This window comes from Anastrepha ludens, chromosome 6 (genome assembly GCF_028408465.1).
Source record: "Anastrepha ludens isolate Willacy chromosome 6, idAnaLude1.1, whole genome shotgun sequence".
Taxonomy (NCBI): Eukaryota; Metazoa; Arthropoda; class Insecta; order Diptera; family Tephritidae; genus Anastrepha; species Anastrepha ludens.
The window spans coordinates 116,557,248-116,576,973 of NC_071502.1; the positions used below are offsets into that span (position 1 = coordinate 116,557,248).

Below are 19,726 nucleotides of genomic sequence, written 5' to 3' on the forward strand. Positions count from 1 at the left end.
TAAATGTTGAGTGTCAGACATGAGGAAGAGTAGGTTGCTTTTTATTGAGGTTGGTCAGGGCTTAAATGAAGGTGAAAATTTGTGTGTAGAATTACAGACGAAAAGAAATACGACTGATCAACTTTTCATGAGAATAATCACAATGTAAATAATTGGCATTATTAAGTTCCCGAGAGATTTTAGAAAGTTTTTTTATTGATTATTATCTCGTTTCGCATAATTTGGTGACAGGTTAGAAACAAAAGCTGCTTAAAATTATATATTTTTACACACTTAGTTGCAAGCAGAGTAGGTTTTCTTTTTCAAAACCCCTCAACTACCTGTTTTGCGATTAGACAGTGGTGGGTTTAAACGAGTGATGCCCACTGTGGGCGTGAAATATTAAATGATAGGAAAAGTTTTAACTAATAGTAGTTGCCCCTCGATAGTTTATGGTTTCCAGTCAAATCCCGGTTCTACTACGTTACCGCCCGTTATATACCCTGTCAATTCAGCATTATAATGTAGAAATGTGCGAAATTTTTTGAATGAAAAGAAAATTTTGGTTCTGCTGCGGCCTGAATTAGTTGAACAGACTTAAGATACTCATTTCCTCTAGGCGACTACGAGTCAAGCTATGGTATAAGAAAATAGTCCTGACCATAGCGCATTAAGAAAGTGTGCCAGACGCGCATGAACACCGCGTTTGGTACTGGGAAAAAAGAAAGAAGTAACCTACTCAAGAAATTCAAAGAGATTGTTGATGAAAAAGCTGAAGCTAAAAGTTATAGCTAAAGTTGTGGCATTTGTAAATTATGGCTGGGGCTGGGGCAGGTAACAATATTTCCAATTCCAAAAGATAAAAAGCGAAAAATGATTGGAAAACATCTTTTTTTATTTTATGAATAAAAATTTTTATTTCATGAATAAAAAAAAAAAAATATTTTATGAAAAAAAAAAAAAAATTGAGAATAATAAAAATTAATTTTGAAGAGAAACCTAAGCAAATGTCATGATTTTTGTTATATTTATCAAAACAAGATTACCAGCTTCTGGCGCACTTTTGTAATACACTTTGGTCATGAGCACCACGAAGAACTCACAGTTAAAAATCAAAAATCAAGCAATCAAGCAAATATGAAAAATGCAATGTAAATAAAGGGTGATCAATTTCGAGCTATCGGATTTTAAATTGAAATAAAACACCAAAAGTTCAAGTTGAAATTTAAGCCATTATTGAAAAAAGTATGTACAGGGTTGCCAATATTCGATGGACCTATCTGGCAGCCCTGTATCTTTTGACAGAGTCGTCAGATCGCTTAATGACCAACCGCGTTGGAAGCGTCAGTCCAAGCAGATTTTTACCATGGAACAGTACACGCCACGCGAGCGCTCCCAAATTGTTGTAATTTACATTCAACAAAAGAAGTCAATTGTGAAAACTCAACGTGCGTATAAAAAATTAAATAATGTGAAAAGTGCGCCTTCTAAGAACACCATTAAACGTTTGTACGCAAGGATTTTGACTGGTGATGCTCTTTCTAATTCAAAGAGGCCAAATCAATACCGACCAAGGCGTCGCCAAGGACATCCCAAAATCGCCGTTCTCAGCAGTTGGGCATTGCTCGGACCACTTTACATCGAATTATCCGCATTGATTTGCATTTATTCCCGTATAAGATTCAATTGACGCAAAGATTGTTGCCTGCGGACAAGCCTCGTCGATTGGAATGGGCCCAAAGAGTCATCGAAATCCGTCGGGTCCGTCGAATATGGGCAACCCTGTATGTCACGCGTGATATGTCAAAAATGCCCTATTGGAAAGAGCACCACCGATATTATCACCCTTAATGATATTGAACTTTCCTGTCATGCTTTAGTACAAATTACTTTCAAAGTTGACATTGTTAGAGACACGTCAAAGTTGGAGACACGCCTCTCCTAAAACTAAATTGCGCTAAAAATAACTGATTTTAAAAGCGTTTTTTTCTGCTAAAACAAAATAGTTTAAACAGAGTGTATTACTCTCAGAAAATCTCTGTTTTACATTTCCTCGAATGTATTAAAAAAAGTTTATTAGTGACATTTAGTTGTAGAAATCTGTAGAATGTGAACGAATGAATATTTGGAGTAAAATATATATTTTAAATTCTAGCTATGGTGACATGAGGGAAAGTGAATGAGCAGCGAAGTAATTAGGGATGGTAATTCCGTAGTCACGCAAATTCGGGATCCTAAAAATGCGGTATCCTTGTAAATTTTTGTTTTTTTTTATTTATGGAAAATAACTATATTAGCGCACTAATTGTAACTTATTTTCTGCACAAATCTTAAACGTTAGAGATAAAAATTTATTTGCAAAAGAGTTGACATTAAACAAATTACGAAATTTTCTTGTATTTCATATATTTCTGAACCTAAACTTAAATTAGATTAGCTCACTATTTTTAAATTTTTTTCTGCAACATTTAGTTCCAAAACTTTTCTATATAATCGGGATCCCGGTTTATCTGCGTTTTTTTTTTTTTTAATTTTAAAAATGTGCTTACAAAAGAGTTGGCATCAATACAAATTATGAAATTTTTTTTCTATTTCATATGTTTCTGCACCTAAATTCAAGTACTAAATATGATTTCTAAAATATACTGCATAAAAATACGAGTTGTTTACTGCTTTAAAATTAGTTATCTAAGTTTTTTCAAACTAAATTAAGAATATTTGAAACCTTATTGTATGAAATTTTTAGTTCAATTTCAGTTCTCTCTAAGTTTTCAGCTTGGTAAAATGCTTCTTGATTTAAAAAAAATTTCATTGAGTTTTTATCGAATTTAAGTTAGTTCGAACTCGTCCCGAAATTTTAATAAAAATATCTCGCAATCCCGGAATCGCAAATTACTATGAATTGGTATTGCTTTTATTCACTAATATAAGCTGAATCGAAGATCGACTGTACGCTCAGCCCGAAAATCCAACACTGAATTTTTACAACTTTTAGCGTAAAATAAAACCCATGCACCTTTTTATGAACTCCCTGAATACGAAGTTGAGATAAACGTATCAGAAACAAATTTAGCTAATGATGGGGGTGGCACAAAAAAGTAAGTGCGGTAAGCAGCACTACGCATATATAAGATATAACAGACGCGTGTAATAGTAGTCACACCTGTCTTAACAGTAGTAGAAGTGGAGTGGTTGCAAGTTGTGAAACTTCACAGTTATGTTTGGCCAGCGGTAGCTTCCTCATTACTATAGACTTAGGGTTATTGCAATTAATTGTACATTTCGCTGTAGAGGTCAGCGCAAATTCTCAAAATATGTGGATTAGATCAACCATAGTAGAGTACTTTAAAGGAGCAAAAGAATAGGTGGAAAGTTCATCTATTGATTATTAGATTTGAAAAGTATCGAAGACTTGTAATTAACTCGTATAACGAAAAGTTCACCAAAGTAGTTGAGAGTAGAGTTTTGTGAGTCGTAGTCAACTGTATGCACGAAAAATCTATTATCGCACGTGGATAAGGCATCAGTAGTGAGAAAAAACGAGATTATCATAAGATCCATTCACCATTTGGAGGTGGCTTTCTATCTACTTGGTTGTCATACATTTTGAGGAGATTTAGAGCGTTTACCGCCACAGACTCGGTGCAGCACACTTGTGAAGTTAGCGAAAATCTCTTAGAACTAGAGAGAAGTGCTTTTTAAGAAGAATATTGATTTCGATTTTAAACGCGCTAAATCAGACCGACTTGCCATTCACCTATTTGCATTTAAACTGATTAAAAAAGAAGAATAAACTCTTAAAACAAAAAGACGATAGTAAAACATGAGTTGCATGAGAGCAGACTCAAAATCATAAAATTTTAAAAAGTTAATTGCACCACCGTGAAAGTGGGTGTAATTACGCAAATATTCTGCCTCCGACAGTTTTTACAAATCGGTCTGATTCACATTTTTGCAAGCCAGATAGTAAATAATCAACTTTTGATATACTAATATTCGCACTTCAGTTTTTCGCACTTTTCATAGCAGCTTAGCAAGTGGTGTCAGGCATCAGAACGTCGCCAATTATCGACAATTCAAGAAGCACGTACAGACAGCTGAAGATCAGCGCTGTGCTGGAAGCTCTCACGATAAATGCCAAGTCTCTGGCAAATGGCATGAATATTTCGGCAGATTGTTTAATGTCAACAGAGGCACATAAAGTGATAATAGAGAGAATTGCAAGAATTCAAATGATTGGCCCACATTTCATTTGGTTATGAGTATATAAGAAATGCAACCTTTATTTAAGTAACAAAACATGTCAATCTGCATACTAGTCACTTCGCGGTTGTTGTTAAAAATGTGGCAAATATTTTTATTTGCGCTCCTAATAGTCACCGCTGACTGCGCCCTCGATAGGCCACTATGTCCTGACGGTGGTGAACCGGTGTGCGGCAGAGATGGTTATGAATATATTTATTTCGATAACGAATGCAAGCTGGACGTCTACAGTTATAAGCAACTTTTTGCTGGGAAACCAAGTAAGTTTTGCTTTTGCACTTTGGAACTTTTGCATTTTGTATAATAACTCATTTCGAAAATCTGTATTTCTCGCAGAACTCACAAAAGTACCGCTCGAAAATTGTTTTTCTAATTGCGAGGGCATCATTTGTCCAGCCATTTATCAGCCCGTGTGTGCATTGCAAATGCCTGCAGGTCCGACAAAAACGGTACCCAACATCTGTCTGGTGAATCAACTGATTTGTGAAACGAAACAACGTAAGCTGTATAAATTTCTCATATTTCTGAATTGTTATTTTTTAAACACATTTGTTATCGTTTCTACTTCTAGAATGGATAATCGTAAATTACGGTCCTTGCGCAAAACCAGACCAAATCACTTACGGCGCCAGTCTAGCCGCTTACTCGCCATACGCGTCTGACTCTTTAGCTCCTCCCAGCTATCAACCTGCTCCTGCCCCAGCGCCTTATGCCGAACCTGCTCTCGCCTACCAACCTTCTACGAGTTACTCAACACCAGTAACTTATGATGATCCTACTCCAGCGTCTGACTATTTACCTGCTCCCAGCTACCAATCTTCTCCTTCTGATTATGGCTCCGCGCCTTCTCCTGCGCCAGCACCAGCACCTGCACCAGTTCCAGCATCTTATGCCAGTCCTGCTCCCGCGTACCAACCTTCTACTGATTTTTCAATACCAGTAACTTATGTTGCACCCACTCCTGCGTCCGATTATTTACCTGTTCCCAGCTACCAATCTTCTCCTTCTGATTATGGCTCTGCGCCTCCTCCTGCGCCAGCACCAGCACCAGCACCAGCTTCATATACCGACACCGCTCCCGCACGCAATTATGTACCTGCTGTCAACTACCAACCATCTTCTGGTTATGGACCTGCCCCTGCACCTACACCTGAACCAGCCCCAGCACCTTATGCGGATCCTTCTAACAACCATCAACCTTCTATTGGTTATTCCGCGCCAGTAATTTATATTGCTCCAGTTCTCAGCTACCAACCTGCTCCTGGTTATGAACCTACGATAGCACCTGCACCAATTCCTACACCTTCATCTGGTTATTCAGGACCAATAACTTATGTTGATCCTGTTCCCGCGCCTGCACCTGAACCTGCGCCTGCTCCAGCTCCAGCACCAACACCAGCACCAGCACCAGTGCCAGTACCCGCATCGTATGCAGATCTTGCTCCCTCCACTGGCTCTTTATCTGCTTCTAAGTACCAACCTGCTTGTGGTTATGAACCAGCCCCTGCACCTGCACCTGCACCAACCCCTGCATCTAACTATCAACCATCTATTGGTTATGGACCAGCACCAGCACCGGCACCTTCTGCCGATCCTGCTCCTACCTCTAAGTATCAAACTTCGTCTGACTATGCACCTGCGCCTGCACCTGCCCCAGCATCGTATGTTGAGCCTGCTCCTGCTCCAGCTCCAGCTCCTTACACTTCCTCATCTACCGGGCAAGCTTCTGCTTCTGCTTCTGCTTCTGAATTTTACTCAGCTTTAGATGAAGCACCAGCTGCATCTTGCGACTCAGATGCGGTTCCCAACTCGTACGCTTATCCAGCACCTGCACCAGCTCCTAGTCCGTCTCCTTACCCCGTGCCGTATGTAACACCAGATCGAATCATGTCCTCGTATGACCCTACTGGCCAAATTGCATCTCCTTTTGGCTTCGCAGCTCCTGCTGCAGCTCCAACACCTGCATTATATTCTTACTCAACACCAGCTTCCTATAGACCTAAAAATATATACGCAGCACAGGTCCCAAATACTTACTCAGCCCTTAATCAAATGCCCTCATCAGAACCATACCAATATCAATTAACGACTGTCATACCCTCGGCGCCTCAAATCAAAGACTTACTCAATTATCTATTTAAATCGCCACCGCCCGAAGAGAATGCACCATACCTAGCCGCTTTAATTGCGAAGTGGATGGAATACAGTCCGAAGCAGCCACAGTTACCAGCATCGCCGACTGAAATGTCTGAATCGCAATCCATACCTTTTTACTATCAGCCGACTTATACTTTTATCGAGTACCACGGCTCGAAAAAGCCACGCGCCTACACGTACAACTAATTTCTAAAAATTTCACTGAAATTTTAATTTAATTAAGTATGTGAATGTTGTGTGTGATTGTGTACCTGTAACTTATAAGAATTCCCGACCCATTGAAATTGTATATTAGTATGTAATTATATAAATAAATTAAAAGTAAATATTAACAAATTTTGCATCGAAAACGAATTTTTGTATCGTAAATCGCATTCACAATCCTTCAATCTATAAGTAGATGAAAAGTGTTTAAGCCAAGTTTCCTCCCTCTTACCGCAATGAATTTTTGGTAGCGACTGCGCTGAGGGTACAGAAAGGCCAAAAAATATGCAGTCATAGTCTTCTTATGTGATGCAAGGGAAAATTGGGGCAACTTCTGCAATCTTTGCCAGAATACGCGTTTACCTCCTGGTAGAGAAAAAGTTTGCGAGGTTTCGTGCTTTTCGTGCTTATCCGTCAGTGCTATGCGCAGTCCACTAAATTTTCTCTCAAAGTAACTTAGCTTACTAGACTTAGCTAAAGTGACTGAGCAAGAAACTGGGATAGTATAGGATAAACAGCTGCCCAAGCAAAGGTTTTACTTGTTGGACAAAGATCCAAAATCTGTCCATTATGATGCCATACAGAGGACAAAACAAGGATCAATGCTCCATAGAAAAATAAAAGGACCAAATATATATGTATAAGGATACGGCTGCTCTTATGAGTCAAATAACCAGTTAGGGACACAATACTGCCGGACATACACTCCTTAGATTGGTGAGCTACTTGATGCTAACATTGGACGTTCTTAGAGTGACGTGCGTTGATTATAAAGTGTCTGTAAATTATTTTTCTGTGACAGAAATACACTGGGAAGCGGTTTAATAACTGCCAAGAGCTATGGCTTTTAGAAAAACTTTTTTCTATAAATTTTGTAGATTCAAGTCCACTTTATATTGGAAAATGCAGACCTTACAAGTGTGATTATTTAAGCCTCCTTTAATAAAAAACCGATTACCTAGCTTTTTTTCTATGGTCTAAAATAACAGGAGAATAAATATTTTTGGCTTTTACTCGCAAGTCGATCTGATACCATGTTTCAAATCAGCCTTTTAGTGAAGTTTTGTCTTTGCAGTGCTAATTACTTGAAACCGAAGGCGAGTTTATGGGTTCTTTCTATTTAATGAAGGATATTGAAAGGTGTGTTAGAACGGACTTTTTCATTACTAAAACAACTTTGTGTGAATGACCCTGTCGCGGGCATCCCAAAGGCATGAGAATACTGGGCTTAATCCATGCTAATATTAATACTATGCTGAAATAAGAGAACAGTAAACGTAAAAGAAGGCTGCATATCTTCTCAACAGCTACGCAGCTTTCCAAGTTATGGTAGATTAAATTGAAATGGCGTCGAATAATGCAACATCCAATCGGCAATTAAGCGATTTTTAGGAATTATAGTCCTAGAGGACTATGCTAGAATCGACCGACGCTGTTGATTTAATTTAATGTCGCCATTGTCGAAAGTTATTCTCGCATGCTCCTAGAGTGGTGCTTGACTGCCTCTTTTCCATTTTAATCCCTACAGCTTCTGCGGTAGCATTCAATTTAGGAATTCCGAAGTCTGATGCCATCTTTGACCAGACTGCTAAAGGAGGCGGAGTTAAATGTATATCAAAGCTATTGATGTTGAGATGTATTCCCCATTTGAGGTTATTAAGGTATTCCGTCTGCCTCATAAGCCGCCTCATTTCTGGAAATTGTTCCACATGGCCAGGCACCCAAATTAAGGATTGAAATTAAAAATTGCGAAACCTAAGTTTTTATTTGTGAATTCAGCTGCAGCCTTCCCAGTTTTTTTAATATAAATAAGATGAGTGTTAGGCTTAAGGAAGATGCTGGTTCTAATAAGTGAGGGCAAGGCACACTTAAAGCATTATTCTATATGTAAGCTAAGAAGACCGCGAACGGTTTGCACGATATCTTGAAGATTTGTTGTAAGGTCAGTAGTTATCTCCTAGAATTCACCGTATGCATGAATTGTTAAGAAATACGATCAGACTGAAACAATATGTCTCCGTTTTAGCATTCCGAACAATAACGTTGGCCAATCAGATTTCCATGTCTGACTTCAAGAAAAGTTACACAGCTCAATTCACACTCAATGGTGTTTTCGAGTACTATCTAGGTGCTAATGATATCTGAGAATAAAAAGTATGTGACTCATCTCTTAATAATTGGTTTCGCTTTTTACAATTTATACATTCTATTGCAATTTATTATTTATGTAAACCATATAAACTACACACACAAAACTATTTAGCTCACGAGACATTCTTTAGTCTTTTGATTCATAAATTTTATACTACCAATGAATAGTTGACGATTTTCAACATTGCATAAGCGTCGAAGAATGCATGAGCAGCTGATACAAGGCCAATTAATAACAATAACGCCTCGAAGCACGTACGTGCAGCTGAAGACCACACGCGACATAGCGCGAGTTGTCGAAATTAACGCTCAATCTGAGTCGCTGGCAAATGCACTTGGCCAACTTCGAGCAGACGAAAAAATAGTGGGCAGATGGCTTCCATGCTGCAGAGGCACATAACGTGATAAGCACAACTCCTATCGCTTCTATAATAACTAGACATTTTAATTACTAGACTCTATAATTACATATAAAAAGGCCACGTCCACTAACACTTTAGTACAACCAAGCTGCCATTCTGCAAATCAACTCATTCGGTTTAGTAGTAACTAACTTATTTCAAGGCATGTTAGTTATAGTTTTAGTTGGAGTCTTAGTTGCATCTGCCAACTCGGCTTCGTACAAAACGCCGGCTGCACAGTATGCAAACGCAAAAGCTGCAGGTCCTGTTTTTTGGCCTCGTTACTTGAATCCAGAAACAGGTCGAAATCCTTGGATATTTCGAACTCGTTACTTAGCACCTGCACCTGCTCCAGCTCCATACGCTGCACTAGCACCTTATCCCACACGCCTTGCAGGTCCAAGTCTAGCATCTTACGGAGCCCCAGTATCTCCTCCATCACTTTATACATCACCTACTCCTGCACCTGCTCCCGCGCCCTACGGCAGCTCTGGTGCAGCATCTTACGGAGTTCCAGGACCAGCCCCAGCACCTTACGCTGACCCACATGTGGCACCTAGCTCACCACTCTATGCAGCACCAGCACCTGCTCCATCGTCCTACGGCAGCCCTAGTCCAGCAACTTATGGATCCTCAGCACCCCGCGATGTCCCTAGTACAACATCTTACGGAGACTCAACATCTGCCTCAGCACCTAGTCCAGCTACCGCCTTTACTCTCTTAGTAGTACCGGCACCTGACCCAGCACCCTATGGAGGACCAAATCCATCACCTGCCCCTTCACCCTACGCAGCACCGGCACCTGCTCCATCAGCTTATGCCAGCCCTAGTCCAGGTCTTTATGGAGGCCCAGCACCTGGTCCATCACCCTACGCAGCACCGGCACCTGCTCCGTCAGCTTATGGCGGTCCTAATCCAAGTCCTTATGGAGACCCAGCACCGGCACCTTCTCCATCAGCTTATGCCGGTCCTAGTCCAGGTCCTTATGATGACCCAGCACCTGGTTCATCACCCTGCGCAGCACCGGCTCCTGCTCCATCAGCTTATGGCGGTCCTAATCCAAGTCCTTATGGAGACCAAGCACCGGCACCAGCTCCATCAGCTTATGCCGGCCCTAGTCCAGGTCCTTATAGAGGCCCAGTACCTGATCCATCACCCTACGCAGCACCGGTACCAGCTCCATCATCTTATGACGGCCCTAGTCCAGGTCCTTATGGAGGCCCAGCACCTGGCCCATCACTCTACGTAGCACCGGCACCTGCTCCATCAGCTTATGGCGGTCCTAATCCAAGTCCTTATGGAGACCCAGCACCGGCACCTTCTCCATCAGCTTATGCCGGTCCTAGTCCAGGTCCTTATGATGACCCAGCACCTGGTTCATCACCCTGCGCAGCACCGGCTCCTGCTCCATCAGCTTATGGCGGTCCTAATCCAAGTCCTTATGGAGACCAAGCACCGGCACCAGCTCCATCAGCTTATGCCGGCCCTAGTCCAGGTCCTTATAGAGGCCCAGTACCTGATCCATCACCCTACGCAGCACCGGTACCAGCTCCATCATCTTATGACGGCCCTAGTCCAGGTCCTTATGGAGACCCAAAACCTGGTCCATCACCCTACGCAGCACCGGCAACAACTCCATCAGCTTATGATGGCCCAGCACCTGGTCCATCAGCCTGCGCAGGACCGGCACCTGCTTCATCAGCTTATGCCGATTCTAGTCCAGGTCCTTATAGAGGCCCAGCACCTGATCCATCACCCTACGCAACACCGGGACGAGCTCAATCAGCTTATGACAGCCCTAGTCCAGGTCCTTATGGTGACCCAGCACCTGGTCCATCACCCTACGCAGCACCGGCACCTGCTCCATCAGCCTATGGCAGCCCTAGTCCAGCTCCATACGGAGACCCAGCACCCTGCGGGGGCCCTAGTTCAACATCTTACGGAGACCCAACGTCTGTCTCAGCACTTAACGCCGGGCCTAGTCCAACTACTGCCTTAATAGCACAGGCACCTGACACAGCACCATACGATGGACCAAGTCCATCACCTGCCCCATCACCCTACGCAGCACTGGCACCTGCTCCATCAGCTTATGGTGGCCCTAGTCCAGGTCCTTATGGAGACCCAAAACCTGGTCCATCACCCTACGCAGCACCGGCAACAACTCCATCAGCTCATGGCGGCCCAGTACCCGGTCCATCACCCTGCGCAGGACCGGCACCTGCTCCATCAGCTTATACCGATCCTAGTCCAGGTCCTTATGACGGCCCAGCACCTGCCCCTTCACCCTACGCAGCACCGGCACCTGCTCCATCAGCTTATGGCGGCCCTAATCCAAGTCCTTATGGAGGTCCAGCACCGGAATCTTCTCCATCACCTTATGCTGGTCCTAATCTAGGTCCTTATGACGGCCCGGCACCTGGTCCATCACCCTACGAAGTACCGGCACCTGCTCCATCCGCTTATGGCGGCCCTAGTCCAGGCCCTTATGGAGGCCCTTCACCGGCACCAGCTCCATCAGCTTATGGTGGCCCTAGTCCAGGTCCGTACGGAGCCCCAGCACCTGGCCCATCAGACTACGCAGCTCCGGCGTCTGCACAATCAGCTTATGGCGGCCCTAAACCAGGTCCTTATGGAGGCTCATCACCGGCACCACCTCCATCAGCTTATGGCGGCCCTAGTCCAGGTACTTACGGAGCCCCAGCACCTGGCCCATCAGACTACGCAGCTCCGGCGTCTGCACAATCAGCTTATGGCGGCCCTAAACCAGGTCCTTATGGAGGCCCAGCACCTGGTCCAGGATTTCGTCCAGCAGCAGCATCAGCATCAGGACCCTATGTAGGCTCAACTCCACCATCTTATGCTGCACCGGCGCCGGCACCTTTACCTATGCCTTCAAACCATGTCATCTTTTATCTAAAATAAAAATGAAATTGTAAATCCTCAATATCTTGTTTTTCTTAATTTTCCCTTAATGTCTCCGTACAAAACTGATTCATGTACACCCAATGGCCCCAAACTTCACGGCCTGTCTATCGAAAGTTATTTTATAAGAATTTTTTTGTTTCTATTTAATTTTTTATTCTTATTTTATAACTTTTTGCCATATGCAACGAATTTACTCAAAAATACAAGCAAACAAAAAATGATTTCCACTCAGTGTGGCTTGGGAATTGGAGGGTTAAATGAATGGATCAACGTGGTTGATGTGGTTGTTTTTGTTGTAGGTGTTGTTGTAGTCGTCCATAATAAAGGATTGCTGCTGAAGTGACATTCTTTGGCGGCATATATAGTAAATCCGTGGAGGCGACTGTCGTGGGAACGCACGAAAAATTTCAAATGCATCGCAAATTCCCGCAAAGTGTAATTACAGTTTACAACAATAACAAAAAACACCCAGATCATCCAATTCTTGTGTAAATTTAGTTCGAAAACTCACATGATTTTTTTTTCTGTCAATATGTTTTCGAGTTGTATCCAAATAACCGTTAGATTAAAAAAAAAATTTAGATCATAAAGGTTTCTAGCTGTGAAATTAGAGACAATTAAATTAGCTGTAGTTTGTCGGTACTTCATTTTTCAATAAATTCAGATGTTGGCAAGATATTTATAAAATTAGAAAGAAATAAGTTTTCTTTGCAAAAATTTGAAAATTTGCTATCTATGTTGTAAGAAATATGGAAGTACATATATAAGAAAACAATTTTTAAATTCTTTTTACTCACTTATTAAAAATAAGTTATCTAAAAGAAATGTAAGATATAGTAAAAAAGTCACTCAAATAAATGTGAAAGATGTACGCATAAGAATAAAAGTACATACTCATTTTTGCATTTGTGAGACTTGAGTAAAATTTAACAAATGACCAATCGCAGTGAAGATAAAACATCGCATTCGTTGAAAAATTAACGAAACAACTGTATTTTCCCCCCAGAAAAAGAGCAAATAAAGATATATTAAAAAATTTACATTTTTGAATATTCATTGGTCTGGCAACCTTATTTATTTTAATGCACAATAGCTTAGATTAAGTTGAAATAACGCATTATGAGGAAATGCCGTAACAAACCGATTTTTTTCAAATAAAAAAGCATTTCGTATGTCCGATAAATAAAAATATATATTTTCTAAAAAACCAAGATTTGATTTTTAGACATAATTGCCTATTTTTACAAGCAGAAACATTTTACGCCATTTACTCGTCTTTGTTTGAAAATAACTAAGCAGGTAGAAAAGTTTTTCGAAACAAAATTAAACAGTTAAAGGGTTAAGAAATCATGTAGATTTTCGAACTGAGCGACCGAATTTAGTAACTACAGGTATGAGAACAACTTAGTAAATTAGTGGCTGCTAAAGCCATTATTTTCAGATAAAATACATTTTATTTCTCGAGCAAAGCTCCTTTTCATTTTCATTTTATTTCATTTAGTAAGTCTATGGTCACAAAACTTAACATACTAGAGGCAAAAAGTGAGCTGAAGATAAGACTTGAATGTAAAACGATAAAAAAAGATATCAATAAAGGGAAAAATTAAGATCAATTAATGGCTGTATAATTTAAATAATTTGATTTAAAAATTTTAACAAGCAACGGATAGTGAAAATGAGAGTATTCAAGCTTATCTGTTCCAGTAGATCAGAGAAATGGATGAGACCACAGACTCTGTCCGAATATATGGAAGGACACACCCAACACCGCCAAAATAAAAAATAAAAAATTGTGAAAAATCTACGCATTTTTTGAGCCACTAAAAACTTGCAATTTATTACACCATCAAAATTCAATTGGCTATAAAACTGCATACTCGAAATTTTTCCAAGAACTATGTTTAAAAACTGTGATATTTTGATGAAATTTTGTTCAATATTTTCTTAATTTCCACAAAGCGCAAAATCTTGGTTTTTATGACTTTTGTAGGAGAATGAACAATATAAGCCTAAACAAGTTATTAAAATTAAATAAGAAACAAATAAATTCTCAAAACTTGTGAATAAGTTCCTGTGCTAAAGTTAATTAACGCCGTGTAGATACAACCAACTTTGAAATACGTATGACATCAATTTCATAAGAGGTTTACGCCGCTCTGACAGAAGGCAAATCGATCTGACGATCTAGTGAAGAGTTGTTTCTTAATTCAGATCCATTTATTGCAAAGCATAAGTTATCAAAAGAAGAGCTAGAACTATCGTTATACGGAACTGAGGGGAAGAAACGAGATAAAAAATGCTGGTATGTTTATATGCCGTTTTACATCGGAAGTACACCAAGCCAGTAAATGGAAGCTATCAGACTTTTGATTCACAACTTTCATGCAACTGTCAACAGTTGATAAGTTCTCAACATTATCTAAGCTTCAAAGAATGTGTTGCCAACTGACACAATACTAAATAGCAATATTTGTAATAATTATTATTATTGGCGAAGTAGCACGTGCGATTTGGCGATAGCTCCTGGGAGTAGGGTCCCACCTAAGCAAACAGGAAATGCAATTTTCCAACTTCGAGTGTATGAAGAAATGGTAGGCCGATTTGTTACATGCAGCAGAGGCACATAAAGTGATAAGCAAAATGTCTTAATATTTTTTTTTTCTTGCTCTAATTAAATGCCACTAGAAATAGGTATAAAAGAACCACATCCGTTTACATTTCAGTAGAACAAAGTTGCCATTCGCTCAGTGATCTGCTTTAGTAGAAACTAAATTGTTTTAAAAAATGTTGTTCATAATTTTAATTGCAGCCTTAATTTCAACCTCCAACTCGGCGTTATATAATTCGCCAATTCCGGTTCTACCTGCTCCAGCGCGCTACGGAGGCTCACGACCAGCTTCAGCATCATGCGAAGCGCCACCATCCATCCCAATCCTCTACGAAAGTATTGGTCCAGCTGATTATTCGTCATTAAAATGTCAACAAAGTCACTGAATGAAGTTTTCAGAAGCCCAATGGTATAACCCGAATTAGCAACCAGATTAAGAAGTCAAACACATGGAGGATCAGAAATTTGTTGAAATCTAGAACCGTTGAAAAGAATTTTGCTTTCCTTTATTGAACAAATTTTTATATTTTCCTTCTTTATTGGCACAGTAGCCGCCTATGCGATTTTGACCGAGCTCAGCAAATCGCACCAGTAATTACTGCTTCATGCGAGCTGAGAATAGCTTCTCTCTACCTCTGCTATCATCAACAAGTGCCGCAACGAATACTAAGGACTTGTGATCATAAGGACATCACGAATTATCTTTATTTTTTCCTTCTAAAACTCATACAGCTCGCCGTTCTATGGTCTGTGACATTTGCCGTCGCCAACTCGCAAAGTCCGTAAAGAATTTGAAACACCAAATTATAGAAAATGTTTTTTGCTAATAGCGTTTGCCCTCGGCGAATAATGTCAACATGAAAAAGCTTATCATAAAAAATCATCTGCCGTTCGCGGACTGTAGGTGCCTCTTTTTGTCGAAAATAGCAAGGCACAAATAGGAGGAAGCGCTTAACCAAATATCCAATAAAGAAAATGAATGTGGGTTTTTCCTGCAAGAATATAATTCTGAATTGGGCAATATAATTTTGTATTCAAATATGTGTAAGCACAGCCTTACTTTTTTTCTAATTCTGACAATTGAACTGTTGAAAGTTATTAAAAAGTACTTTCGATCTCCTATCGAAATAGCGGAAAACTCGATCGTAATATAAATAGGTTATCTCTCAGCCGACATAGCGAGGAATCTCGGCGCTTTGGGCGCCAATCATTAACTTCATTCCAGCTAAGATACATAGCATGTGTTACTGACTCCAGCAGTCATCTCCGGGTGTTCGTTGCTTTTCCTCACCTGCGACTTTCTTGGGGGTTCCAGACAATCGCAGCCCTTATTATATCGCCTCCTTCTCTCCGCAGTGCATGAGCTTCTATTGTGTTCTGGGCCATAAGTCAGCATTGGAGATGGTATTTGGGCAGAATATTTGAAGAATTTTTAGTAGGCATCTGTTTATAAAGGTTTTGAATTTTGTGTTGGCTTTTTTCGCACTTCACTTTTCGCACCCGCAAAGGGAAGAGGCCCCCGCCGTAGCCGAATGGGTTGGTGCGTAACTTCCATTCGGAATTCAGAGACACCGTAGATTCGAATGTCAGTGAAGAAAACTTTTTTTCTAATAGGCAATGGCAAACCTTGGAGTGTATTTCTGCCATGAAAGAGTTCTTCATAAAAACCATTTGCCGTTCGGAATCGGCTTGAAACTGTAGGTCCCTCTATTTATGGAACAACATCAAGACGCAAACCACAAATAGCAGGACACAAGTTTTTCAATCGAATCAGGATAGCAATGCTGACATCATAAAATTAGCGAGTTTGCTGCTTTGTGCGAATTTAGTAGTACCACGAAGGGAGTTATCACCAAATCACAGTAAGCGATATTACAGCTGCTGTTCATATAAAAACTATTATTCTATCAAAGTTTCGAAGGACACTTTCAAGCTGTTTGAAATCAAATGAGGTTATAGGCGAAGCTCACTTCAAAAGCCTATGAGTGGTTTATTTAGTTTTTTGGCATGAGAACGTAAGATGTTGACAAACAGTACCGGAACCATGCGAAAAGTTGGCAAAGCAAATTATATTATATTTAACAACAAACGAGCTCAGAGGATCCGCAAGTCTATATTGGCGATCCTGGTTGTCTAAAAGGAAATCTGAGGCGAAATAACCCACCATGTCAGCCGGGAGATCGGACGAAGAACTACTCCTGTGGACAGTTGTTAGTTATATTCTGACGCCAATCGAATAGTCGTATATTACGTCCGTTTGCAAATCTATCGAGCCGTTGCTACGTACCTTAGTAAACAGACAAGTCGTTGTCCGTTGGACCGCTGACTAAGTCAGACCTTCTTTTGCATCTGTGACTAAACAAAATAGTATATAAACAAATATAGCAACAAAAGAAAATAAAAAAATTGCTAAACGAGTTGCGCTAGATCACGATGAAGATGCAATGTCTTCTCGTAAGCAGAGTAAAATTGTTCACACTAAAATTCCAAGTGTGAGTGATAAAAACATTAACAGGAAAAACTTCTGGACACCTCTACAGGCACTAGAAGGTGATGAAAGTGACATGGAATGCAGTGTGACTTCACAACAAAATAAAGCTATAAAAGAAGTGATTCCACCTATTAAGGTTCTCGCGCAAAATAGCGACTTTATTAAGAACCTTTTAGTACAAAAAGGCATAATCGATTTGTTCATAAAAAAAATTTCCATCGGTGTTAAAATAATAAGTGAATCATCCATTTCGTTTATTAAAATCAAAGACGTTTTAAAGACAAACTCTTGCCAATTCTATACGCATGATAGTAAAAATCAAAGGGCGTTTAAAGCCGTCCTTCACAGACTTGAAAACAAAACAACGGACGAAGTGAAAAATGAACTAATCTCCCTTGGTTTGAAGTGTAAAGAGGTTAAAATAGTTACAAAAACATTCGAAGGCTACAATGACACTCTTTACATTGTATACTTTGAACGTGGCTCAGTTAAGCTAATCTCAAGCGTGACGTAAAATCTCTTTTTCGCATTATTATACGATGGGACTTCCAGCGTAAAATAAAAAACAAATTATTGCAATGTCGAAACTGCCAAATGTTCGGGCATGGAGAGCGCGGCTGCTATGTGAGGCCGAACTGCGGTAACTGTGCTGGTAAGCACAAAACCTCCGACTGCATTGTCCCCGACAGAGTCAAATGTGCAAACTGCAATGACAATCACAAGTCGAATGATATTGCTTGTCCCAATCGAGCTGCGTATCTACGCATCAAAGAGAAATATAATCGACAAAGTACTCGCCCATCTCTTTCCCCGTCTTCGCCGAATATGCATACACAACCGAACTTGGACTTTGGTCTCACACAGTTTCCAGCTCTTCCTTCGAATCGTGCGAATAACGTAGACAATACAAGAGCGGTAGAATCTGGAAAAGTGCTGACGTGGCGCTTCCCAATCGCTCGCACCGCTGAACCAATGTGTGACAACAGCAATTTGTTCACTGAAAGGGAAATCACTGAACTAACTTTTGAATTAATACAAAAACTAAAAGAATGTAGAAGTAAACATGATCAATTTAACGCTATCGCACAATTAGCAATTAAGTTTCTATACTCTAGTAATAAGTAATGTCTGTATCTCAGCTTAAAATAACTTTGTGGAACTGTCGCAGTATCCGAAATAAGTTTATGGACATTTTTGATTTTTTAATCAAAACTAATGTTGATGTATGAATGCTCTCGGAAACGTGGCTAAAACATACTGATAAATTGTATCATCCTAATTATGTATGTGTGCGTGAAGACAGGGAAATTAGAGTAGGTGGTGGTGTTGCCATATTAGTTAAAAAGTCTATGCAATTCAATATCATAAATATTGATACAGAAATAGTTGGAAATATTGGAATTAAAATAACCTCCTCTGACCATAAATCATTTAAGCTTTTTAGTACTTACTTTCCAGGTGGAACAAATACCTCGGAGCTTCGGAATAGTTACAAAAAAGACTTAAGAAAACTTTTCAATTTGAATGGGTCGTACATTTTTTGCGGGGATTTTAATAGCAAGCATCGCAACTGGGGTTGTTCTAGAGCAAATACTTGGGGAAATATACTCAATGAATTTACCACATTTTTCCCCATAAGCGTTTCCTACTCAAACGATCCAACATATATACCTTCGTCTAGTAGGTTTTCCCCATCCAATATTGACTTGGTACTCTCAAATATACCCACGTATATATCTCAGCCTTTAACGATAAACAAATTTGATTCCGATCACCTACCGGTAAAATTTGTTCTCAATTTAAATTTCAAGCATATCGACAACTTTATAATGGATTACGATAAGACAAACTGGAAGATTTATCGATCCTCATTAAAAAAATTCTTTATGTACTTGGTCAAACAACCTTGATTTAATTGATTCCACGGAGAATATTGATAAAAACGTAATAATGTTCAGTGAAAAAATAATAGCAGCAGTACGAAGTTCAGTCCCACTTAAAACTTTGAAGACCAATTTTCTCAAACTACCCCAATACATTTTAAATTTAATAAAAACTAGAAACTATTTTCGTAGACAATGGAGTCATTACAGACAGCTCTCTGACTACGAAGCAGTAAAACATTACTCTGTGCAAATCTGCAAACAGATCTTTCAGTATAGAAATGCCAGCTGGAATAAGAAACTTAGGTCAATTGAAAAGAGAAGTAAGCCATTCTGGAACATTTGTAAAATAGTGCGAAGAAAACATTCAAAAATCCCACCTCTGCGTGAGTCAAATAAGATATTAATCTTAAGTCACGAAAAAGCAAATTTGTTTGCATATAACTTTTTAGAAAATCATAAGGTGTCCAATCAACTAGGATCTCCACTCGTCTTAGTTGATACAGCTATAAACCAACTAAATTCGCAAGAAGTAGACACTCCACTATCTGAATACGTGGATTCAGATTATGTTTAGGATCTTCTGCATGATGCACCACTGAGGAAATCTGCAGGGCATGATGACATAAAAAATATTATGCTCAGACACCTACCTAAAGAG

At 39.9% G+C, this 19,726-nt stretch overlaps 2 protein-coding genes across 2 annotated transcripts; both read left to right on the top strand.

Moving 5' to 3' along the window:
• Nucleotides 1–4,293: 4,293 nt before the first annotated feature.
• LOC128866795 (uncharacterized) lies at nucleotides 4,294–6,688 on the top strand. Its single transcript, XM_054107776.1, has 3 exons — nucleotides 4,294–4,502; nucleotides 4,579–4,740; nucleotides 4,814–6,688. Exons 1-3 carry the CDS (start codon nucleotides 4,322–4,324, stop codon nucleotides 6,583–6,585), a joined length of 2,115 nt encoding a protein of 704 aa, XP_053963751.1. The 5' UTR covers nucleotides 4,294–4,321; the 3' UTR covers nucleotides 6,586–6,688.
• A 2,582-nt stretch (nucleotides 6,689–9,270) lies between these two features.
• On the top strand, nucleotides 9,271–12,093 carry LOC128866491 (basic proline-rich protein-like). The gene has a single exon (XM_054107288.1). It carries the CDS (start codon nucleotides 9,321–9,323, stop codon nucleotides 12,078–12,080), a length of 2,760 nt encoding a protein of 919 aa, XP_053963263.1. The 5' UTR covers nucleotides 9,271–9,320; the 3' UTR covers nucleotides 12,081–12,093.
• The last annotated feature ends 7,633 nt before the right edge of the window (nucleotides 12,094–19,726 follow it).